The sequence below is a fragment of the Pyxicephalus adspersus genome, chromosome Z (genome assembly GCF_032062135.1).
Source record: "Pyxicephalus adspersus chromosome Z, UCB_Pads_2.0, whole genome shotgun sequence".
NCBI classification, from domain to species: domain Eukaryota; kingdom Metazoa; phylum Chordata; class Amphibia; order Anura; family Pyxicephalidae; genus Pyxicephalus; species Pyxicephalus adspersus.
The window spans coordinates 48,551,496-48,577,550 of NC_092871.1; the positions used below are offsets into that span (position 1 = coordinate 48,551,496).

Genomic DNA, 26,055 nt, shown 5'->3' on the forward strand with positions numbered 1-26,055 from the left:
TCATAACAATATGAGTGCAGCCCATCATCTGTCTCACCTACCCTAGCAGCTGATACCCTTCTTATACTGAGGCAGCAGACGGTGCAGACGCTGGGTAGTCACGTGCACATCTCACCTAAACTACAACTCCCATCAGCACCAGCGTTTTTCCTAGCGAATCCTGACAACTCCAGCAAAGTTCTATCCTCCGGCCGCTTGGTGTTGCTTTAAGCGACGTGCTTGGCTGCGTCCCTGTCTCCATGGTGCAGCACTGTCGGGCCGATAAGTAGAACTCTATGATCCTCGGGGCCCCGGCATAGGAGTCGCTGTTGAGGTAAGTGAGCGGGGTGGCGGATTATGGGATGGGGATCGGGCTCTCTCTCCACTATTAGTGTGGCCGTCACAGAATTATCCCGAGGGACGCTGCTTCGTAACACAACCAGAGCTCCTGATATTTATCCCTGGACCTACGAAGTCTCAATGCAATTCCCTGGAAATAAACACTAACAATCATAGCAATGCCTGATAGTGATGGATGTCCCATAGAATGTGCCCAGGATACTGACATTTATGTTACAACGATGTCCCTAGTATAGAAAATAAAGCTGAAGTCAGACGTAATTCCTTTAGATATTATTATTATTATTATTATTATTATTATTAAACAGGGTTTGTATAGTGCCAGCATATTACGCAGCACTGTACATTAAATAGGGATTGCAAATGACAGACAGATATAGACCGTGATACAGGAGGAGAGGAGGACCCTGCCCTGAAGAGCTTACAATCTAGTTGGTGGGGGAAGCATCACACAATAAGAGGGGAGAGATGTATTGAGGGTTTAGAAGACAGAAGAAGATGGATAGGTGAGGTTGAAGCAATGGGTTTTGAGAGCTCTTTTAAATGAGCAGAAAGTAGGAGCAAGCTGAAAAGGATGAGGAAGACCATTCCAGAGAATGGGGGCAGCTTTAGAAAAGTCTTTGAGCTGTGCGTGTGATGACGTTATGTGTGAGGAAGTCAGTGGAGGAGTGACTAGGGGAGTATTTATCAGGTCAGAAGGGTAAGTGGGACAAGAACTGTGGAGGGATTTGAAGGCAAAGCACAGGAGCTTGAATTTGATTCTAAGGTGAAATGGAAGCCAATGAAGAGAACTACAAAGGAGAAGAGAAAAAACACAAACACATTGGTCTGTGATCTGCTTCAGTCTAACGCTAGTTTAAGGCTGAACTCCATGTACAAATGTCTTCCATCCTAGCTAAATCTGAATATAATTCTTGTTTTACAAGGGGACAAACTAGGAGGAATACTAATCATAATCCATAGTCCCACAGTGACTGTCGGCCAAGGAATCCAGAGTCACTCAAGAGAATGTTTGCTTCCTCAGAATGTTGTGCTTTATCTATGTCTTCATTTTAACAATAGCTTTGGTGTGTGCAAGAAATGCACAGTTTGCAACTTAATATTGCAGCCGTTGACAAAATGGGAGAATTATTATTGCAGCTAGTGACGCTGATGTGGGATTTATTTCATTATTGCCACAGAAAATAATGTGGTCTAATTTACTATTACTTTTTAATCAGTGTACCCCTTGGGTCTCTTGTGTTTAAGGCACACATGTACACACGTCCAATAATTGTCTTTGGAAAGGATCTTTCACAATCCTTTCCAGTGACTGCACGATGCATGAACGAGTGTTGTACATACAGTACCGTTCTGCTCTATGCAGAGGGGAGGGGGAGAAAGACAGGGCGGCACCTCGCTGTTCTCTCTCCCCTTTACTTTAATTACGATTGTTCGTCGTCCGTGGATCTGCCAGGATGTTAGTTCGAACAATGGACATCGGGCACTGTACACATGCAAGATTCTCATCCGATATCGGCCCTATCAGACGAGAACCATTGCACGTGTGTTCCTAGCCTTAAACATAACAAAGTTGGAACACTAATAGCTAAACAATGACGTTACACCCACATTTTGGGCTATGCCCACGTGGTGCCACATTCTATCAGTGTATCCCTCTAAAGTGTTCCTTCTAATTATTTTAAATTATTGCTGACTATTTTGCTTTCATACCCACAGACATAAATGATGGAACTAATGTGTGTACATAGCCTTAAGCTGCGTACACACTTCCAATTTTTATCGTTCAAAATGAACGACGAACGATCGATTGGGCAAAAATCGTTCGTAAAAAAAGTAACCAACGACGCCAACGAACGAGGAAAGTCGTTGGCACGAACGAGGAAAGTCGTTGGCAATGAACGACCGGACCGGCGGATCGGATTGGACGACGGTGCTATACGATCGTTCGCAGATATCGTGCAGGATCGTTCGTCGTTCGTTTACCAACGATAATAATTGGAAGTGTGTACGTAGCTTTAGTCCTGCCAATGTCTTCCTGTAGCATGCGCTGCTTTATGGGTGGCCATTATTCTAATGGTTGGCCTTTGTGTGCGAGACAGGTACAGGGTCTTATTTACTAAAGGGGTCTATTACATCAAATTACTTATCAGGTTCACAAATATAAAAAAGAAAACGTTTCTTAGAAAAGAGTGTTTAAAGAAGGACAAGTGTAGAGTGGATACATTAATAGATATTCTGCCGAATTTCCTCAGGCCAAATTCTGTAGGGATGGTAGTAGGTCACTATATGGTCAGGATAACAACACAGCAAAGCCACAATGCTGTGCAAACACTACCATTCTTCCCTGTAAAATGGCCAGGTTTGTGTACTGTATATCTATTACGTGTTATACCGACCCTTCTGTAGTCAGATGTCTCTTGCCGTTATGTATTACATAACAGTGACATTTCTAAACCATGCAAAGCGATATAAGAGAGGTTTGGGAAAAGTTTGCATTGGCTTGTTTGGATAGTGACGATCAGGACGCCTCTGGGACACGTCACAGTCACATATCTGTTGTTGTGCAACATTCCATTATTAATGAGATCCATAACACAGACTGAGACTCGGACAACAAGCAAGAAACATTGCTATGTGCCGTTCCCAGGACTTCCATCAGATAATCCTTTTATTTAGCATTAGAAAGTACACTGCACACCTCCATCTGTCAGCTATTCACTGCCAAACATAAAGTTTAAAAATATTACTGAGCAATACAGAAGGTTAATTGCATTTAGAAATAGGAAAAGTTTGGAGATATAAAGCATCATTTTACAGATTTCATTGGATTGTCAGGAAAGGAAACCATCATAGTAAGACAGTTTTGTATGAGGATAAAGGTGCTTAACTATATTGACTGCATCACGTACATGTCTTCTCTTCTAAGGATTTTGTTTCTGCAGGCAGCTGATGCTTTCAGCGAAAACAGACAATCTGCTCAGTGTAAAAACATGGCAAACAATTCTATACTTTATTTCTACTTGTTGTGTATGATGGTGAAATACCCGTACAATTCCTGTTAACCAGGCTTGAAAACTCAATTTCTGAAGGAAACTTCCCATTGTGATCTGTCAGCCACTGAACATCCAGAAATGTGAGCTCTTTTTCCCAAAATGGTGGCTCTGTATTTTACATTGAATTATTATATGTTTAGTATTGTCAATAGGTATCAGTGATTTCAGTGAAGTAACTGGGTGTAATATATGCTTGCAGTTCTTTTTACTTAGTGAACCATGTATACCTTGTTAGTTTATTGGCGGGCTATTTCTCCCGGGTCCCTTCTCTAGCAGCCGGTTGTATCTATAGGAACAGAATGCAGAGGTGGAACATAGTCTGAACATTGTTTAAAAGCTGAGCTAAATTCAAAAACATTAAAAAAGTCTTTCTTGTGCACAGGGTTTACCTATATATCTTTATTTTTCAGTTACAGCAGCATAAACTGATATATTAAGGATAATTCTTACCTTTCTGAGGGATGTATTTCTTCCTTTAATCCTTTACAAGATGGGACTGAGGCCGTCCATGCATTGTCCATTTTGACTATTTTAATGCTCTGTCATCAGCTGCTTTTGTCGGACTCTGATAATGATTTGCACTTAGGTGACATGTAAATCCACCATCATGCCTATGAGGATGGAGATGCAGAATGTTCCTGAGCTTTCCAGTCAGCCCATTTCTGGTGACCTTGCACTGGCTGAGAATTCTGACTCAGAGCAGAGCAAATATGAGGAGATCAGAGAGTGGATTGAAAAGCAAGCACAAAAGGAACTGGGCTGCTCTGGCAGCCTGGAACAAAAAAATACAAATCAAAATGATTGTATTATACCAAAGCCACCTGAGAATCCTAAAATGAGACCGCACAGACTTGAGAGAGCTTTTTCTCTGGATGAGAAAAGCTGGCAAAGGAGATTTAGGACTAGCCAGGGCAGCTTAACAGACCTGCATGAATCTGGGTCATCATCAGGCTCTCTTCAGGAAACAACGGCCAGTGAGGATCGGCCAGCCCTTGGATCAGACAGCCTGAGTCACAAGTATCCTTCTGCCCTGGGGTCTACATTACTTGCAGCTAGCAGAATCAACATGGCTTCAGCTTCTAAGAAAGTCAAGCCTTCATCTAAATCTAAACCTCGCCTTCCACATGTAAAGCCTTCACAGCCTTTGCCTGAACTAGAGTTTAACGTTACTTCAAGGGCTTTGAGAACGTCTAACAAAATAGACCCTGATTACATGGATTACAAGCAGCGTCAGGTTTTCCGACACAGCAGCAGCCTGAGTGACACGCGGCTTCTTGGTACGGTGTGTGACCACTGCTCGAATGATTCACTCAGGTCCACCAACAGCCTTCTCACCCCCATTCTATCCAAGGATGTCAGAAACAGGTACAAAAACTTTATACATTAACCTTTCAAAATTATCCGGTCAGATAAATATTTTATTAAATAATAAAAAAAAAATATAAAACAAAACATTGTCAGTACAGTATAATGAAAAATCAGAAAATGAAAGCAATTTGGGCTCCTAAAGTGGAAAAAAAACAATATAATGAAAAGACATCAGTCCCATTATGTATTCAAGAAAGAACAGATGACACCGAGTGCCGATAATGCCATAAGCAAATCAACCTGCCCAATACAAATTGAAAAAGACATGAAAGCACCAAACAAGACATTAGAATAAAAAGGGGGATCATGGAAGGGGCAGTGAGGGCAATGAGTTAGTAGCAGAATCCAGCTTGCATCAGCTCTCTCTCCCACCCACCAATATGCAGACCAGCCAAGGTTTTTCAGCACAATTACCAAAACTATTAGATGTTATAGACTGCAGAATCATTTCATTAGTTAAGCAGCTAGCAAAAAATTCTTAAAATGAAACTAGTGCATATGTCTTTTGTTTTAGATTGTGTAAGAAAGGTGCAGGTTAGACTATGCCATTTTGTTTGTCTGCTGTGAAGATTTCCCATGTAGCATGTAGAGGTATTTTAATGTTTTTTGACTCTGTATGCTGAACTTTATGTTCCATTGTTTATTCCTTTATGAATTTTCTCTTTTACATATAAATGATAATGACTGTCTCCCTTCTCGTACAATGTTTTCACAGAAGCTATCTGGAAGGCAGTCTGCTGGCAAGTGGAGCATTGCTTGGGGCGGAGGAACTGGACCGATATTTCCCTGATAGACGAGTGGGAATTTTCATCGCCACCTGGAACATGCAAGGCCGGAAGGTAGTAACCAATGCCCTAGAGGCAGCCATATTTAGCTCTGTGTAATGTCTTGGCACTGTTATAAAAACATATTATAACAATATTAGGATCCTAACTAGTCTCCACCCTAAAAGCTCATTGAAACTAGTGACTTTATCAGGGTGTGGCATGTGGCACAACATGTCCTATGTTACAGTGATAACAGTACAAGTAGCTAGGTAATTATTAGTTTGCTTTCCCCCCAAAATATCCAAAACTGATGAAATGGCTTTCGCCAACATTCGTGTTGCAAATACTCTTTAGGGTATGTAAACTGCACTATATCATTTTTTTGTTCTTGGGTTTAAATCCACATATCTGAATATAAATATAACCCAAGCATTTGTGCAGAGATCTGACTAAAGTGTACTTTAGTCATCAGAAGCTGGGAGGAAAATGTTTAGCTTGTGTATAACAGCAGCAAAGCACAGCAAGAATAATTGTGTTTAGTAATAGTCTATTGAGCTTTTGGGTGGAACAGAAAGCTGCAAAATGTTATAGTGGTATCAACTATAGGGTTTAAAGTATGTAACATATAAGACAGAACTGCAAAGTGTGTGTGTGTACTTTCACGTATGTATTTACTGGTTTGCCTCGAGTTCAATTCCTGAGTTTTAACAGGCCTTTTTCACATTATGTGAAGACTTCTTTCCATTCATTATTTATGAGTGCTAAATTTACCTGCAGCTTATACTCTGGGGGAAGTATAAATACTTTTTTTTTCTGGCTTGGAGTGTTGTTTAGTCCCTGAAGGCACTGCTTGTGACAACTGTCTCTGCTTCAACTGTCTGTGCTCATCCTCTACCTACAATAATCAGCTTGTAACAATCCACAATCAACTATGCCATCAGTGGTCGCTGTCATTGGGTCAAAGCCAGATGTGTCAGTTGCAGTTTATCAGCTATGTGATATTTGTAAAATCCAGGTCTTATTTCCTTACATGAAATAGATATACAATTAGGGCTTTTTCAGTAAGAATATGTTTATTATTTTACTTTCTATTTAGAAAATATATTACAATATTTAATTACCTCTTCCAACAGTGTTGCTGGTATTCCTTGTATATATATAATTGCTGCATTGTTCCTTACTAGCTCTTGCTTCTGTAAACTACCGTGTTTCCCCGAAAATAAGACCTACCCCGAAAATAAGACCTAGCACTTTTCACCCAACCTGCCCTAATATAAGACCTACCCCGAAAATAAGACCTAGTAGAAAAAGAAAAAAAAAAATACTCACCGAGCGGGAGACAGCGGGCGTACACACTCCGGAGCCGCACAAGCCGATGCTTGCCTTGTAGTTCCGGCTCCTGTCACAGGCGGAGTGATATTACATGCACTTCGCCTGTCAGGAGCCAGGAACTCGGCTCGCGTCTTCTGATACTGAAGGTAAGTTTTTTTTTTTTTTATTTTAACCAGCACAATTACGGTATAAAAATAAAAAATATAAATAAAAATGTGAGCAATCATTGCCCCAGCCACATTTTGTGCTGATTTTAGGTTTGTAAGGACAAGCTGGCTGATTTAATACAGTAACAGTGCAAGAAGAGAAATGCTGAATTCAGTAACCAATACCGGTAGCAATGAATCAATGAAGAGTTTAATTTACAATTGGGTCACCATATAAAACTCTCAAATGCACAGAAAAATAAAAAAAATAAAAATGTGAGCAATCATTGCCCCGGCCACATCCACTGAGTGCTGATTTTACACAGATCCACAGATGCTGTACAGTGCACCTGTGGGTTACCGTATCTTTTCTGGTGCACTGTGCTGCATCTGTGGATCAGTGTTAAAGCACCTTAATACGTTAACCACTTCAAAATGTGCCTTTTTTTATGGCCATATTCATACATGAATATGGTAAGTGTTTTTTTTCATTAAAAAAAGTATATAAGACCTACCCTGAAAATAAGACCTAGTGTGTTTTTGGAAGCCCAAAAAATATAAGACAGTGTCTTATTTTCGGGGAAACACGGTAATATATGTTTATGCTGAAAAAGTATTAGTACTGTACAGAGGGAACCTGAATTTTGTATGTGATTGTGTCCTATGATTTAACGTATATTTAGACTGTTAGATTTGTAGAGCAGTGTTCTCCCTGGCCCCTTTTAGCTGGGCACACCTTCTGGCACTTTTCAGTAACCACCCAGCTGCTTTTGGAAGGTTACTGAGAAGTTGGGTGGCTGCCACTCACCTAAAAAAAACTAATTCTGGGGAGAACATTGTATAGCTCATAGCATAATTTTACTTGCTTTATTATTGCACTCTTGGCCTGCGCAGGAGCTCCCAGAGAGCCTGGATGACTTCTTGCTGCCACCAGATGATGATTTTGCTCAGGATATTTACGTTGTTGGAATTCAGGAAGGAAGCCCAGACAGGTGGGTGAACTGACATCTGTAATCTTACACTTGCAAATCTTACAAATGGTTTCCCAATGCCTGAGTGCAGATAGCAGCATTATATTACAAAACCTTGTTATTGTTAACAGTTTTTTGCAAAACTCTACTATTCAGCACTGATTTGCTAAATTAGGAAACCTCAAGGGACCTTTTAGTGTTGGCAAAGTAAAGCTAGTGGGCATTCCAATTCTTGTGTGGGTAACTGTTACAGTTACTTTAATTTAAAAGTAATTATTTATTCTTGTACAAGTCCAGTTATCACCAGAAGAATCTAGAACATTATTTGCACCTTTTTTCTAGTATACTAACTTTCTCTATGTTTGCAGGAGAGAATGGGAAGTCCGTCTACAGGAGACTCTGGGACCCTATTACGTGCTATTTCACTCATCGGCACATGGTGTCCTCTATCTCTCAGTCTTTATACGTCGAGACCTCATCTGGTTTTGTTCAGGTATAAATAATGTGGTTTGTTCTGTAATATTACAATAAGAAGATGTGCATGTGTCCTTAAGGGCATCATTGCATAAAACCCCTTCATCACTAATTGTTGCATCATTGTGTCCTCAGAGGTGGAGTGTTCCACGGTGACCACACGCATCGTATCCCAGATAAAGACCAAGGGGGCTCTGGCGGTGTGCTTCACTTTCTTTGGAACATCCTTTCTTTTCATCACTTCTCATTTCACATGTAAGACTGAATAACTAGACACTTTGTAAAGCATTCTAGAGTACAAGTAGCAAACACACTACTTATTGCATTCAGTAATGTTTTGTCTCCAACGCTAATCCAACAACCAATAATTTTTATTTCATCAATCTAGCTTTGTTAAAAAAATATAACTGGCAGCTTGAGTTCCAGTTTTTCTGACAGTTCAATCCATTTTTTTAAATTATCTAAAGTTACAAGGTGAAAGTCAAACTCTTTTAATAAAAAAAACTTTATAGTAATGTAGTATTGATGAGGGATAATAATCATACAATACAGATACTTTAGAAGTACAGTAATTCCCCAGGCTACTGAGCTCCTCCCTGCAATAGCTCATCCCTCTTTGAACAGTATGAAAGTATTGTATATACTTGAATTGATTGAGGTACTTATTTTTACCTGATAATACAGGAAACCTGCTCTGAGTCAAGTAATAAGCTAAGGCAAGAATATGGCTGTTCTATGCCAATAAAATTACACATGAATAAATACATCCATTGTTTTTTTTTAAATAAGAAAACATTAAACTCACATTAGTCAGTCTGTATTTTTTACCTCTATTTTACAGGTCAAAGTATTTTGTATTATTTTGTTGGTTATAAGGGGTCACCTTCTTAAATTATTTTTTGTGCATAGTTATTGGCCACCAGTAGATGGCACTGTTTACTAATGTAAGAGTGGTCGTGCACGTCTTGGGCAAGAACTTGACATGTGGACAGCAGACATCTGACTACCAAACTCCAGAACCAACAGGTGTTGCACTGCAGTAGAAGTGAAGGGAGGAGAGTGCAACGGAGTTCGGCGTGTTTGTTTTTTCCCCGTGCCTCTCCATAGAACAGAATGGCGCTGTATGTGCACCGCTCGTTCATTCAACTTTCAGTCATTTGCTGCTGGAAATTATTGTGAAAAATTGTTTCCAATAACAATAATTGACAGTGAGTACGCAGCCTAGGTTACACACTATACATGATTTAACGGATCCATCTACTTGTGTAACCCAATGATCAACCACGATTCTTTTTTTATTGGCATTTTTAAGGTTCATTAAAAAACAAAAATCTTGGTTTTTTTTGGGAGTATGTACAGTATGTTTACCAGGGCATACCCAGAACGAAAAATCTAGTATTGTTTTGTGTTAACTTTTCATATTCAGTGTGCATGTTATCTTTATGTCCACCTTAGTATTGAGCAGGATTTGGATCTAATGAGTTTTACATTATTCACTTTTTCATCAGACATCCTTTACAAGGAACCCTCATTTGATCAAGTTTTATGGCAATATACCTCATGGGTTTTATTGTCAGATCTTTGAGGATACAGACCTCAGTCATTGTTGATCTTTTGTTGTTCATTAGTTATTTATTTTTTTTCTTCATCCAATTGACAGCTGGAGATGGAAAGGTGAATGAGAGAATTCAGGACTACAAGAAGATTGTTGAGGGTCTTGCACTACCTCGCAATGTCCCTGACACAAACCCTTTCCGCTCTGATCCCTGTGAGTATCGACTTAGTTAACTGGTCACCAAAATCAGAAGTATCTGGGTTTCCCACATCAACCAGTCAAATTTTCTTTGCTTTTTATTAAACACTGGCTGAAGAATGGTAGCTTCAGAATGCTTGGTTACTGCCAGCATGCTTTTGTTGTCTTCTTTTTCAGTTATTTGCACAGAAATTACAATCACTGACAACATGTTTTTTTTTTTTTTACTTTCCATAACACCAAAGGTTAGGCTTAGTGTATATTGGCTTTGGGCTTGTGTTGATATCAAATTATGATGCTTCTGAGAATTCAGAAGCCCCACAGTGGACCTACCAACCTGCATTTGACCTGCTTCAAATCGGTTGTACATACTCATAGATTGGTATGAGAATGGCAAACTTGTTCAAAGCCAACAAAATTCAATCGAGTGTTAGCAATCTGTGCCATTGTTGAAGTTTGCTATCATCCAAAAATGTTTTGGAAGTGGGGGCTAGTTGTTTAGGCAGAATAATGTAGGGAAGATGTGTATGTATATTTCTGAAAAGGTCAACTCATTCTCTGGCTTTATGCATTGACAGATGTTAAATTTGTTTTCTTTACAATATTTCATCAGTAGTTTACTAATAACAGAGTGTTGTTTTGGCAATATAGCCAAGTGCATCCCTTTACTAAGTACATTATGCCTTCCACCTTCATTCACTCACTAGAAAGTTGTGTAGCAGGCATTATCAGTTTCCATGCCTCTTATTATGCAGGGGTAGGATTTCATTTGATCTTGTCACTAGGTGTATAACCAGGCAATATACAAAAGAACCTACTTATTGTAGGTTACTTACATTCAATCTCATCTTCCCTCTTCTTGTCTCACCAGTGGATGCCACTACACGATTCGATGAAGTCTTCTGGTTTGGTGACTTCAACTTCCGATTGAACAAGGACCGGAACGGTGTGAACTCCATTCTACAACACAATTTAGAGAAGGACATGTCCCAACTGCTGCAGTATGACCAGCTCATTAAAGTCATGAATGGTGGTAAGGTTTAGAGACAGATTGTGCCAAAACCCCAAACCCAATAATACATTACTTGACTGTGGAGCACCTAAAGATGTATTTGCCTTACTTCAGAATGTCTTCACAATCTAGGCTAGCCTTCGCTTTGTTCCCTACACTAATGTGTATTGTTTTTTCCCAGTAGAGCCCCCTGCCTGTAGTTTTCCTTTAACCCCCCTAGCGGTAATACCAAATCAGGCTCTGGGTACCTAAAAGTAGAATAAAACCTAATTACCTTGTTCCGTCGCTGTCCCCCAGCATCCAGCTGGAGACGTCTGCATCCTCGGATGTCCAGCCGCAAAGTGCAGAAATGTCCTACGGGGATTCCCGGGACTTAGCGGCAGGAAAATTAAAATAGCTTTGTCTTCGATTCAATACAAAATAGCTGTAGCTGCTGTACAGTTATATTACATTATTTTATTTTTTAGTGTTTAGTGTTGGTGTTCTTTTAAATGGGCAGAAAGTAGGAGCAAGCCGAATAGGACGAAGAAGACCATTCCAGAGAGTCGGGGCAGCTCTAGGAAAGTCGTGCAGTCGTGTATGTGAGCAGCTTATGAGTGAGGTTATAACTCTATGATAACCTCTAATGTAGCTGCCAGTTGAGCTTGCAGAAAAAATTTGGTCTCAAAGTAGCAGTTGATGAACGATCACATCATTGTACCTTGTAGTTCCTTTGTACATCTTCCAACTTCTAAGAATTGTCAGTTGATGGGGAACATATGAATGTGAAATTGCTAAAATGTGGCCACAATAGTGTTTCTTTCTTTATTTTTTCTTTATCTAAAGATTGAGTAATACAACTTTGTTTTAACATTTAAACATTTTTTAACACAGGCTCAATATTTAAAGGGTTTCAAGAAGCAACAATTGAGTTTCTTCCTACATACAAATTTGACATTGGTTGTGACCAATATGACACAACGTCTAAGCAGAGAACGCCGTCATATACGGTAATAACATTTGTGGCTGCTGTGCATTAAAGGATAAATGCACTTTTATATAGTGACCCTCTATCTTCTTTCCCTCCCTTCTCCGATCTATTCTAACCCATCCTTTCACACTGGGTCTACTGTTTTGTATATTCCCTTACTACTCCACTGCTTTCGCCTTCATTGGCAATCCGCCTTTTTTTGTCTACCTTGTTGGGAAACAGCCCATGGAAGTCAGTAAGGCTTCAGCCATAATGAGATTAATTTTTGTGTGTGAGCATTTGAGGTGGCATCAATTATGATTTATTTGTCATCATAGGACAGGATTGTGTACAAAAGTCGCCAAAAAAGCGATATCCGAGTACTGAAGTACGCCTCCTGCCCGCTGGTGAAAACATCAGACCACCGGCCTGTTTTTGGATTATTTGAAGTTCGGATAAGACCTGGAAGAGACAAGTGAGTTTAGCTAAATTTTGCTGAAGAGTTAGTCCATGCCCAACAGCTTATTCATTATTCAGATGAAAGTAGAAAAACAGGTATCGCAGATAGTGATTCATCACTCCCCCACTTCAAGTGAAAATATCACAACTGTTTTGGAACAGGGTGATGCTGTGGACTAAGTCTATCTGGGTATTAACAAACCATTTGGTATGGTTCCACATAATCACATGAAGTGGTGTAAGCTAGAACTTAACTCTTGGTGGATATGCAGTTGACTAAAAGATGGATATTAAACTTTGGATTTAATAAATATATATATATATATATATATATATATATATATATATATATATATATATATATATATTTACTGAGAGACTCTAGGAATTTAATATGTGCAGACTTGTGGGTAGAAAGAAAAAAGGCAGATGTGAAACACTGAAACATTTATATACGTTAAAGGTATGAATAAGTTTCAGCAAATTAGTTTTTAAATATGATGCCAAGATCAAGAACATGGATAGCTGACCTTTAAACTAGCAAAATTCAAAACTTACCTTAGAAACTATTATTTTACTAAAGGAGTATTTTATGAATAGCCTGAGAATCGCCTTCCAGTAGAGGCAAGAAGTCAGTCAACAGTAAGTGAATTTAAACTTATATGGGTAACCAGGGGAAGGCTGATAAACAAACATGGTAAATCTGCTGAAAATATATTACGTCAGATTGATTTGGCAGTCTGTATCATATTTATGGTGGAAAGGTAATAAAACCCTGTATTCTAGAGTCACCCTTTTTTTTTCTTTCTCTACAGCATCCCGCTGGCTGCGGGGCTTTTTGATCGCGAGTTGTATCTCCTGGGAATTAAGAGGCGGATTTCACGAGAGCTGCAGAAAGGACAGGTGATAAAGAATCAGAAAAGTAGTGCAGTCTGCACAATTTCCTGACTAAGAGATGGTGGCTGGTGAACAGATGGACCCAAATATTTTACTTGCCTGTCATGGATGGCCCTGGGTGTAGGGATCCTTCAAAGTGTGCCTACCGTGTGGGAAGCTAGTAAACTTACTTGCTTGAAACCTGTTATTACTTCCAGCAAACAGGCTGAATATCACCCACCAGAGGAGGCTGCCTGCACTGCATGTGGTGACAGAAGTGCCAGTTCCTTAATGTTATCATTACACTGTAATTTGATAGCAGAAAAGACTGTGATGTTCAACACTGTTATTTTTTTTTTTTTTACACTGAAAGTAAAAAAAGGACCATTTTAAATTAAAGTAGCTTACTGTAACTTCATCAAAACAACAATGTTGCAGTTTTAACTTTAGTTTTCAGAGAGAGGGCACTGCAGAGGCGGAGCATCCATTTTTCTTTGGCCTTTCCTGTGTTATACTAGAATGTAATATATGTAAATATGTATCTTTTAACTGGCCAGGAAATAAAATAATTTCTCTCTTCTCTGTGTTGCATGTTAATAAAAAATTTAGTTAGGAATATCAGCTATCTTATTTCACTGCAGACCAGTAATGTTGTCAAGTCACTTCATATTCATGACAACACACACTTTCCATTTATTAGCAATCAGTAATATGGGGATGCTTTATGTTCATGATAACGTAAGGCAGTCCATGTACTTCCCATTCATGAGAACAATGTCTAAAATTCAAAAGAGACCAGCAACATCAGATGCTTTGTATTCATTTACTAGAAATTAATGACATTTTATTCAATATTCATAAAAGAGTGCAGCTTATCACTTGGTAGGCAGCATTTCTTTTTATTATAAAATGCAATGATATCACTTGTCACTAATGAATGTTACATGCTCATGAGAATAGTGTGTCTCCATGGATTCTCCAGTATCCATTCACGAGATACGAGCAATACTTCGAATTTATGAGAATGAAGTCTATGCATTCATTAGGAACTCCTGACATCACCCAACACTATCTCAACAGAGACTAGTGACATCACTGCCACTTTTAAGGAAGAACACTGCCTGTGTGTTCACCAGAGAACATTGTAGGGTCGCATGTGGATGTTTTTACACTAAACATTGGGGTTCTGGCCCTAAAAGGGTACTATGAGACAGTGTTAGGAAAAAATTTTTTAAAAACAAATTAAATCACACTAGCATATATTCACAGTGAGCATGGCTACAAGCTTGAGTCCTTCCAGCCCACAGGGCTCCCTATCAAATTTGTCTATACAGAGAGCGTTTCTGTGTTCCCTGGAGGACAAAATAGTTTCTTTAGACAACCCTTTTTCGTCTACCCTTGGAAAGGTATGTCGCTATTGTAAAGCATTGTACAAATGTAATATTACAGAAGTATTAGGCAAGCCAAGTGCAACCTACATCATGGATGGATATATCCAAGTTCCACAGGTTAACTGCCAATTAGATGCAGCTGGTGGTTTACCTACAAGGTAACCCGCCAGAAAAACGGATTCCCCAGAACTCCCTGAACCTATACAGAAAGATGCTAAATCCATATTGCATTGTGGGATTATCTGCTCTCTGCTAGTAAAAATATATATGCAATATCATTGATAAACGAAATCTGTACTGTCAATGCTTGTCTTGTGAAAAGTTCTACTTGTCAGGCTCCCTTTGACGTTAAGGCACACATACACACAAAGCTCCTAATTAGAAGTAATCTGGATTAATGCCACATAAAGTACTGGTGACGAACGGAAGCCAAGGAACTAGTGACAGGAAGTATTAAAGCCATTGTCCTAACAAGACAGAAAGGGGCACTAAAAATGGTCATCCTCATACACCCCTTTACAGATGTTTTTCCAAATTACCTTGATTTTACCTTGACTTGACTTTACCTTGAGAGAAATCTTATGCGTGCTGACAGACTTTGGGAATATTTTGTGTGATATGTTACCAACATTTATTTTAAGGTGAACCAAAACTTACAAATATTATTGTATTATCTTATATGGTATCTAGAAAGAATTACATTTTGTCTTGAATTCCTCCTAGTAGCATTGTATTTCCTGGTTTATGTGTATATATATATATACATACATATATATATATATATATATATATATATATATAAATATATCCATCTACATATGCCATATTACTTCTCTGCCCAAGAAGCAATGCCCATTAGATTTGAATCTAATCATTAAAATCTCATGAAAATCAATCGGACACTTCTTGTTATGTGGTGACGGCTGTCTACAAGCACTGCACCTGTGTTGTCACTTGCCATACTAACAAACATTGCACAGATATGGCACACCAGGAAACCAGTCCACAGTAATTATGTACAGGCAACAATGGAGCAAGCGCATGAAAAAATGTTAAAAAGATTAGTATAACTGAATTAAAAGGGAAAAAAAAACTATGACAGTACCTTTGCAGGTTTATATGTACTTTATTAGGTACGTCTGAATTTAAGAATAATCTTAAATTCTAAAATAAGAATAATTTTTAGCTGTCTGGAGTTCAGCTTTGCCTGCTAGAACAATTCATGTAGCTCTCTCCTTCCTGTCATTACCTTGCAGACATTGACATAGGTAAATATGAATGATTTTCTTCCATTTTTTCCCTATAATCTGAAGATTTATTTTTAAGGCAACATTCCCTTAATTCTGTACTGGAGCATGTACAATGTTAAAGTAAACCTATACAAGACAAACCAACAGGTTCACAGAACTGGCCCCTTCCCCGGTAGCAGCTGTAGATACGCACTTTACCTTCACTTCCTTGTGACCATTTAGCTGCTGCTAGCAGATATACCCAGGTATGAGGTTTACATGACAAGGATGAAGTTTGATAACCGATCTAGTGCTGTCACATGGAAAAGAAGAGAGATTCTGCCAACTCCATATCATTTACATAGGGCTTTCCCTCATTTCTTGCAGCAAAATGGGACAGTAAGCAAAAGTGTGTTTAGCTGCAGCAGGTTAAAGTCAAGTGGACTTGTTGCTTTCCCCTACAAGAAAAGCAAAAGTTTACTTTGACAACTGACACAGGGACATATAAATCTTCATGCAGTCATTTGTCAGGCAGAGAATTTGTATATGAAACCATCTTAAATGAAAACACAGCCTATTCCTTTGGCGTGCAGACCTCAAATGCTGCAATGCAGTCACCAGTTCCTATAGTTGATAGGCTGAACACTGATATTAACACATATTGCCATTTGCTTTTGGTTGGTCAGTATGCAGTTTCAAAAATAGCAGCAGACCCCAACCTGAAAATGAGGATTTCATTGACCATGGCTCTAGCACTTTCTGTGCCAATTATCTATAAACAGAAAATACAGTGTAGCACAAACACAATCCTTCTTGTGCTGTCTTTTTACAAAACACAGCAGAGAAATAGCAGTCAACTTAGTTTTTCGATTGTTGAATCAATCTATCGGAACAGGCGATATGATCGGGGAAGGCGTCCATCTTTACTGGTGAGCGCAGTCTGGATCTGATCATAGTCTGGTAACTCTGACAGGTCTCCTAATGCAGCAACTGCAGGTTTGTTCCTCAGCATCTTTGTAGCAACTCTTTTGATGTCACTTGCTTTAATATTGCCTGCAAAGGATAGTAAAATGTCAAGGCTCAAAAAAAAAAAAAAGTTGTATATATTTACAGGACATACACAATTCTCTCTGGCTTTTTTTTACAGACCCAACACGTAGAGAAACATATTTGTTACCCAGCTAAACACTAAGCTCCTATAACCTGTTGTGGGCTGACAGCATACAGCTAATTACGAACTGAGATAATGAGATAATGTAAAAAAGTGTGCACAAGGCTACTGAACATTTTTGACAAGGTTGCCTTTGGAACAGATATACTGTTGAGAGGGTTTTGTTATATTTAACAGCATAAAAAAATAAACAAAGATATTACATGTTGCTTTTCAAAATGGATTCTTTACAAATTCTGGGAGCCATTAAGGAGAACTAAGAATCCTATGCAATCAATAAAATAGTGCAAATGTGTCAGAAAGCCTTACCAATTTCCCTTAACGATTTGACAAGTGCAATCTGTTGCTTAATAATCCCAGGTATAAATCCCCTTGGTATGAAAATGTTAACGTTACCAAGTAGTAGCATGTTCCCTGTCCCTGGCTAACACAGGTCTCAGAATCACAATTGTGAAACAATCAGAATGTGTCCTGATCATGTGATGAGCATAACAGAAAATCATGGTGATGCACAAATGCTAGAAGTTATGAACAAAACTCCCCAGCCTGCAGACAGCACCATACTTCTATTTCTATTCACAGAGAATCAGCATGTTCATTTCTGGAACAATTACAATTTTTTTTTTTACATTTTACATTTGAACAGACTTTTTACATTTTTGTCTATTTAGTAACTTGTTTCAAAAAAAGAATTTAGGCAGAATTGAAAATACACTAGTCTCTTGACTATCTGGCCTAGCTAAAAAAAAAAAAAAAAGCTTGGTAATTCGGTAATAAATTGCCGGGGTGTTGCGGGTGGCCGGACGTCTGCTCCAGTCCTTGTATAGCACAAGTTGAGACATCCCTTCTCAGGTGTCGATGTTCGCGGGTGCGGCATGCAGAGTGCTGGCCTGTGTGTGGAGGTGAGTACTGTACTGTATTAATAGAACTCTGGACTATACAGCTTGTTTGTTATCTAACATGTCCTTCCGCCACATTAGGCTGGGTCTACTGTATTTGATCTGAAACATCTCAGTATTAGGTGATGAGTGCTACAGACACTTTTTGTGAGGTTAATATACAATGCAAATATAACTTTATTTACTGATAGAGCTGATGCTGTGCAGTCAATTACTATCCTGCTTATGGATAAAGCGCTCAAACCATCATGGAATCACCCTGTTAATTTCTATTCGTAATTCTCTGTTACCAGATCCATGGAGGGACTTGGATCTGGTGACTACACATGACTAAACTGATCTCCTTCAGTCAGGATACTCACTAATAAGGTTGCACAGCTCATGGGGAAGTTTCCGGGTGCCAGTCGCCAGCACTTGTCTCCCAACGTCCTCAAAAATCACAGGTCGAGATTCTAGGTTCATCATCAACATCGATTTAAGCTGGGTCTTTGCCCTTTCCAGCTCCACCTTCATGCAGCACAAGAAAATATTAACAGGTGCGTTTTACAACACAGGAAAATCAACATTCATTTGCATTACAACACAATTCTATAAATCACACTGTGGGAAAACACCAATGCAGTTTACTAGTTAGGATACCTGAACGAAAGACACTGTGATGTATATAGGAACATCATATCAGAGGCAATAATAAAAATAGGTGCTACTGAGAAAGAACAAAGCTCTTCTTTCACACACTAGCAGACAAAAACCAGACCTGCAGTGTGGACATACAAACAGGTCCACTTAAAAGTGCTAAAGGTGAAGTAATTTCATATTATTTATATAATAGCAATAGCTAGTGAAGGGTGCAGTACAAACCTCCCCTACAGATCCTGCCATCAGGGTGAACTCCCGAGTGATGATCTCGACCATTTCTCTCACCTGCAAGGAAATACGTTTGCATTGTAAATATTACTAATAAAGGGGGTTTCTACTTAAACAATACCAATAGCAGACCAATAGCAGAACACTGAGGAATACTTTACAGTCCAGTTCCATACAAACTTTTTATTTTGGATGGTGTAGGGAAGGGTTAAATTCTTAACAAAAAATGTTTTTTTGTCTACGTCACCATAAAAAGTCTCCCAAAAAATAGGAAAACTGATGTTTTAAACTTTCCCCACTCTCTTTCCTAAACCAAAATTAAATTGGCCTGAGGTAAGCTTTAAACATGCATTTATTTGTCTAAACATGTTTACTGGGGTAGCAGAGCTAGTCAGATAGAAAAATAAATAAAAATAAAAAAAAAACATTCTGCCCCTTATCCTGTATCTCTTTACGTTTCCATTGATGAATTACCAACATAATAAAGTGATGGACTTAGCAGTTTTGTGTTAATTCACAACACTCTGAAACAAGAGTGAATTCCTGAACAACATGTACAAACCATACAAACACTAAAAACATATTTTGTAAATGTTAAGAAGGTAACTCAGCCATATTGAGGCACAAAGTAAAAAATAGAGTATGGATTTATTTTCATGTGCAGCCTCAGTTTAGTCACTGACTACTACTGTCTAGATTTGTTTTACAGTATATGACCTGTAAAAATTCTCCTTCAGGTTTAGAGGAGAACCCACAGTTTTGCAATAGGAAGAATGGGAACAAAACTGTAGCAGTTACAGCTACAATACTGGGTGGAAACAAAGTCAAAACTTTGGGTGTAAGCATTTGTGAAATCTGAGTATTTTTTTCACAGTATAATAACCCCACCATGTATTTAAATCAATTTACAGAAACAGTCCTATTTTAAATCTGTATGAGTTCAGTAAACTTCACCCATTTTAAAACTGCATGTACTAAACTAATAATCATAATGCACACACCAAGACATCCACAGATTTCCTGATGATTTGGAATGATGAATTACTACTCAGTACTGAGTAAGAACGCACCTGGCGTGGGTCTGCGCTGGCGTGAATACACAGAAGGCCGGTGTCCTCATAGCTATGATGATAAGAAGTGGCGTTGTACATCCAGTGGTGCCTGTAACATCACGTGACATGTAAGTACTTGTACAGCTAGACACCAGATGATGGTTTTATGACTACACTGATTTCAGTAAGCAATGCAAGTGTATGGAAACCTACACATAAAACCCCCAAATGACCCTAAAGTCACATCTTCCAAATGCAGCTCCATACTACTGTGCAGCTAAATGCACAGTTTAAACACACAGGTTATCTACCAAAGGACATATTTTACTACTGAGCTGTTGCAATTCTTGAGATTTGCACAAGTCATAAACTGACCTGAAACATGAGTTTGTGACTTTGTATACAGCTGGGAGCCCATTGCTAGAGGGGACTTTGTTGTATTTAAACAGTGAGCACAGTATTTTAGAAAGACAGTCTGTAAGCAGTCTCTTTACCCCCCCCCCTTCCCTTTCCTCCCAGGGGTGTCTTACCCTGCCTGATCCACTTCTGCAGCCATTGAGTCTCTATTTAATAGCTAATTTCTGAAAGTCAGTATTTGCATACTCATTTCCCATGTGCCAATACTCAGGCAAAGTAAATGGAATGACTGGGTTTGGTAACACTGCACAGTGGAATGGTATAGAGGGGTTTGTTTGCACTACACACAGAAGGTTTTTGCTTGGGCTGCAGAGGTGGATTGCTAAGTCAAAATATATGCACTGCTCTTTTGCTAAAAATTAAAATGTTGCAGATTTGAAGACTCATTCTTCTCTTTAAGGTTACCATACAATGTGGCCACGCCACACTTACCTGTTAAGGACATTGAGGTAAAGTCTGGTGAACATTCCTTTTCCAGGCCCACCAGCTGAGAATGAGCCTCCACCTCCCATCATCATGTTTAACACCGCAAATGGGATAAAGTCATCTTCCTGTCACAAAACATAGTTATATTAATACTGTCTTGTTTACGAAAGTGTATGAAAGAACACCTCTAAGCACCTAAAGATGCCAATCCTCTTTTTCTTGGAAAATGACAGCTGAACAATTAAATTTTTATCTGGTGCTACAAATAATTCTTATTACTGACATTTTGACAAATATGATGCTTATAACACAAATCATAGCTTTTGATGTTGGTAGGGTTTCTAATCTAATGATCTATGTAATGAGCATCATATTCCAAGCACAGATGACATACATACAATTGCCTGACGAGAAAAGAGCAATATTTAGAAATACCAGGAAAGAGCAGCTCTCCAGACCAATCATGATGTGCGTCAGTTCAGGGATGGGGGTGGGACCCAGGCTCACGTCTGACATGTCCTTCTCCACCTGACAAACAGGAAACATTAAAGGATTTATTTCAACCACAGTAGCTGTTGTATTTATTTATTCTAACATTTTACACTAGCAGCCGGCATACAGCAAACACAGTATATGAAACAGCAGCGACAAAAAAGAAATGTACAGTCTAGAAGTAAATAAAGGATAATATTAGATAGTAAGATATACATCAAGATTTCTCAATAGCAGAGGGACACAAGGGCTGCGGATAGATGTTACCAATGTTGACTTGGAACATACCAGGTCAAGTTACATGAACATTTCATACTCTTTCAAGACTGACAGCTGATAACAGATTATCTGAAAATGCTATGATCAATATCAGGGTGTGAATATTATATTTGTAAATGTTTGTATCCCCTTACCTTGATGATCCCTCCAGTATACTGGGAAATAGACCGGTCCACACTGCGGGGTTTGCCAGATACCCATACAGGCTCAACCCCCTGAAGGTACTTTTTGGCACACTCCAGCAGTTGATCATGCTCTATGCCCACTCCTGCCAGCACCATCCTCCCTGGAGTGTAGTAATTGTGCATGTAGGCATGTAGTGTCTTCTGATCAATTTTGTCAATATTCTCTATGGGGCAAAAACGAGGGAGACCAATTGTGTTGTCCCTGTAGGCTGCCTGTCACACAGCAAAAAACAAAGAGTGATGGATCCCTAATGAAAGCAGTACATAGTCTGTACATAGTGTCGCTGCACAGCATTCAAAAGGGAATGACTGCTGCCAAAATAACAGTCTGAGGTTTGCTTTATCTACAGCCCACCTACCGCATGAATCATCTCAGTAAGCAAAGGTTCTGGGTCTGGCCTCATATTGAGGTCCTCTAACTCAAACCGCACCGCCATTCTCGTCATCTCCAGTTCCTCATCTGTAATAGACCAAAACAATATATGGCAATGAACATTTCCCTATGGAATGGGTGAAGACAGGTAAAAGACGATGCAGTATCTTTAACAACAGGCAGCAAGATTTGTATCCAACTTACCAGACAGTCGAGGCTGCAGAACTACCTCTGCCAGCAGACTGACCACTGTGTCCAGACCCTTGGCATCTGCAGAAACTGCATACATGGTAGTGTCCCTAGAAGATAAAAACAATGAAATAAATAAAACAAGAAATAAATAAAAACAGAAATAAAAACTAAACTAATAATAACACACACACATAATAAAACAGCAGATACAAGCATTCATGATATGGACAGATATAATGTACTGACATTTCAACTAAACATCTATTTATTAGATATTTTTCAATACAAAGAGAAGGACCCCCTTTAAACAGGATAGGTAGGCCTTACCTGGATGTTTGACAGTCACATATGCCACCATGCTTTTCCAGAGTGAGAAGAATCTCATCTTTACTACCAAACTGGGCTGTAGACTGTAAAAGAGAGCAAAATTACTTCAATGCTACTCAGAAGGCACACAAATATTTAATAAGTCAAACAACACAAGGATATTTCAGATATCTCTTGCTAGTGATCTCTTTATGTTGCCCATGAATGCTAGAGGTGACCCCACACTGGAGGGGGAAGGGGAGTTAATAGGAATGCCATCTAGCTGATTATAAACTGGACAATGAGAATTTCCTGTAATGACAGCAGATGTTCAAAAACCAGGAAAGAGGGAGACAGCAGAGAATAGGATCAGTGCACAAATAATTCTGATTGCTCCCAAACTGAGACCTTGTAGACACACAGCATAATACAGACATGCAGCACAATGTAATTTTAATTTTGGTGGAGAACCTGTAGAAGACTCCACACACAGCTCTCAAGGGTAAAAAGCCCAAATGATACTTACAGAGAAGGCAAGTTTCTCTAGAAAGTGGGAGATGCCACTAAGATGCTTTGTCTCATGTCTAGAGCCCGAATTAATTAGTACTGCAAAAAAAAAAAATAAAAAACACAAATGCTTATAATTGCTATAACTAAAAATCAGAAGATTATTTTAAAATCCACTGAAAAGTCTGCTTTACCTGTGGTGGACAAGCACTAAATATGGGACCTCAATCCCAAACAGTATGAAAAATTCTGTTCTCAATTCATGCCTATTCATCTATGCAACCTGCATGCATGCAGAAGCAAAACAAAGGTTCTACATCCTAGTAAAGCTATATATCCATTGGGGGGCACTTTAGTGGATTAATGTACAGTATATAATTTCTATAGGGGCACTCTCAGAATGTCAGAAATATAATAGTGCTATTTGTGTCTGAACTGTGTTTGTGTGTGAGTAGCAGCTCAACTTTATTAAGGTGAGCAGGCACACAACACAAAACAGGTCACATTAAACCTGATGGCTATGAACAAGACCTGTCCATATACTTCTTTATTCCAAATTACCTCTGATAGTTACTACAAGACATAACTATTCATCAGCAAACTTGTACAACTTACATCCAATGGTACAGAATTGTCCAAATTTGTTCTGTGAGGCCACACGCAGCCCGCTGTCCAGAGTAGTGACCTTTGTTTCAAACTTCTCCTGCCCATCCACTCTGGCAAATACTGGCTTGGGTACCCCAGGTAAGGGAGCAGTGAGGGGAATGCTGGGATAGCAGCCACCACTGCTGTACCGTCTGTATGCCGGCAACCCATATCTGGAGGAGAAACACACAGTAACAATGTAGAAATAGATCATACAACATATACAGTAAATGGGGACACATGAAAGGAGGGTGTACTGATCAGGTGACACAATCGTAGAATGTAGTATATGGGGATACATGGAAGGAGGGTGTACTGATCATGTGACACAATGATAGGGTGTAATATATGGGTAAAAATGGAAGGCGTGTGAACAGATCAGGTGACACAATGATAGGGTGTAGTATATGGGGACACGCGAAAGGAGGGTGCACTGATCTGGTGACACAAAATTAGGGTGTAATATGTGGGGACATATGGAACAAGGGTATACTGATCAGGTGACACAATGATAGGGTGTAATATATGGGGACATATGGAAGGAGGGGGAACAGATCAGGTGACACAATGATACGGTGTAGTATATGAGGACATATTGAAGGAGGGGGAACAGATCAGGTGACACAATGATAGGGTGTAGCATATGCAAACACATGAAAGTAAGGTGTACTGATCAGGTAACCCAATGATAGGGTGTAGTATATCGGGTAACATGAAAGGAGAATGTACTGATAAGGTGACACAATGTTAGGGTATAATATATGGGGACACATGGAAGGAGGATGTACTAATCAGGTGACACAATGTTAGGGTGCAGCATATTGCGAGACATGGTAGGAGGGTGTAGAAATCAGGTAACACAATGCTAGAGTGTAATATATGGGGACAAATGAAAGGAGGGTGTACTGATCAGGTGACATATTGTTAGGGTATAGTATAAAGGGACACATGGAAGAAGGGTGTACTGTTCAGATGACACAAGGATAGGGTGTAGTATATAGGGACACATGGAGGGAGGGAGTAATGAACAGGTGGAACAATCGTAGGATGTAGTATATGGGGATACATGAAAGAAGGGTGTACTGATCAAGTGACACAATAATAGGGTGTAATATGTGGGGGCACATGAAAGGAGGGAGTACTGATCAGGTGACACAATGCTGGGGTGTAGTAAATGGGGAAACATGAAAGGAGGGTGTACTGATCAGGTGACACAATGATAGGGTGCAGTATATGGAGAAACATGGAAGGAGGGTGTACTGATCATGTGACACAATGATAGGGTGTAATATATGGGTAAACATGGAAGGCGTGTGAACAGATCAGGTGACACAATGATAGGGTGTAGTATATGGGAACACGCAAAAGAAGGGTGCACTGATCTGGTTGAAGGGTTAAAATAGCTAATCTAACTTGAGCCATATATGTTCCTGTAAGGAAGTTGTATTTCCTCTTCTGTCTACTCAGTTTAATTGTAACCAGATGGTGGAAATTGTAAATTCTTTGAAATACAATGTATGCCTTGTATGACTTACAATGTATCAAATAACACTATATGGCCAAAACTTAAACAGCTGTATGTGAATAAAGACCACCCCTTGTATTATTATCTGTATAAAAAGACCGCCTTGTCAAATAAAGATTAGAGTATATTCCTAAAACCATACTATGTGCGTGTGTGTTATTGGGATATCTCTCCAGACGTCTGTCCCTCTGGTGCAGGAGAAGTCACGGTACATTCGAAGAACTAGAAGTAGAAGCAGATTCTTTCACTGGTGACACAAAATTAGGGTGTAATATGTTGGGACACATGGAACAAGGGTGTACTGATTCAGGTGACACAATGATAGGGTGTAATTTGTAGGGACACATGGAAAGAGGGTATACTGATCAGGTGACACAATGTTAAGGTGTAGTATATAGGGACACACGGAAGGAGGGTGTACTGATCAGGTGGCACAATGATAGGGTGTAATTTGTAGGGACACATGGAAGGAGGGTATACTGATCAGGTGACACAATGTTAAGGTGTAGTATATGGGGACATATGGAAGGAGGGGGAACAGATCAGGTGACACAATGATAGGGTGTAGTATATGGGGACATATGGAAGGAGGGGGAA

At 39.2% G+C, this 26,055-nt stretch overlaps 2 protein-coding genes and 1 long non-coding RNA gene across 5 annotated transcripts in view; 1 reads left to right on the top strand and 2 right to left on the bottom strand.

Annotated features, from left to right (window-relative positions):
• The window catches only part of LOC140344613 (uncharacterized), a 137,854-nt gene that overhangs the window by 52,249 nt on the left and 59,550 nt on the right, over positions 1-26,055 (bottom strand). The window lies entirely within an intron of this gene.
• Positions 221-14,082, top strand: INPP5E (inositol polyphosphate-5-phosphatase E). Of its 2 annotated transcripts, none has more exons than XM_072431888.1 (11): positions 221-313; positions 3,806-4,760; positions 5,479-5,602; positions 7,903-8,000; positions 8,348-8,472; positions 8,589-8,708; positions 10,114-10,221; positions 11,078-11,239; positions 12,092-12,207; positions 12,506-12,642; positions 13,442-14,082. In XM_072431888.1, the coding sequence occupies exons 2-11, from the start codon at positions 4,003-4,005 to the stop codon at positions 13,572-13,574; spliced, it is 1,881 nt and encodes a 626-aa protein (XP_072287989.1). In that variant the 5' UTR covers positions 221-313; positions 3,806-4,002; the 3' UTR covers positions 13,575-14,082. The 2 variants fall into 2 exon arrangements, with proteins under 2 accessions (XP_072287989.1, XP_072287988.1); XM_072431887.1 differs by lacking the exon at positions 221-313 and adding an exon at positions 2,277-3,475.
• PMPCA (peptidase, mitochondrial processing subunit alpha) overlaps positions 14,312-26,055 on the bottom strand; it is a 12,613-nt gene continuing 869 nt past the window's right edge. The window contains exons 2-13 of one of the 2 annotated variants that reach the window (XM_072431897.1): positions 23,904-24,106; positions 23,308-23,387; positions 22,803-22,885; positions 22,488-22,582; positions 22,270-22,370; positions 21,860-22,123; positions 21,390-21,482; positions 20,961-21,079; positions 20,130-20,220; positions 19,054-19,116; positions 18,555-18,699; positions 14,312-17,175 (exon numbers count right to left, since the gene is read on the bottom strand). In XM_072431897.1, coding sequence (XP_072287998.1) covers positions 17,006-17,175; positions 18,555-18,699; positions 19,054-19,116; positions 20,130-20,220; positions 20,961-21,079; positions 21,390-21,482; positions 21,860-22,123; positions 22,270-22,370; positions 22,488-22,582; positions 22,803-22,885; positions 23,308-23,387; positions 23,904-24,106 — 1,507 coding nt within the window. In that variant the 3' untranslated portion in view covers positions 14,312-17,005. The remainder of the gene's footprint in view (positions 17,176-18,554; positions 18,700-19,053; positions 19,117-20,129; positions 20,221-20,960; positions 21,080-21,389; positions 21,483-21,859; positions 22,124-22,269; positions 22,371-22,487; positions 22,583-22,802; positions 22,886-23,307; positions 23,388-23,903; positions 24,107-26,055) is intronic. The other variant, XM_072431898.1, reaches the window with a different exon arrangement.

Excerpts from the sequence above, each read along its gene's own strand:
- INPP5E (XM_072431888.1), top strand. The coding sequence starts at position 4,003 with ATGCCTATGAGGATGGAGATGCAGAATGTTCCTGAGCTTTCCAGTCAG. Across the intron at positions 4,761-5,478 it reads TCCAAGGATGTCAGAAACAG|AAGCTATCTGGAAGGCAGTC; the intron begins GTACAAAAACTT and ends ATGTTTTCACAG. Across the intron at positions 12,208-12,505 it reads AGAGAACGCCGTCATATACG|GACAGGATTGTGTACAAAAG; the intron begins GTAATAACATTT and ends TTGTCATCATAG.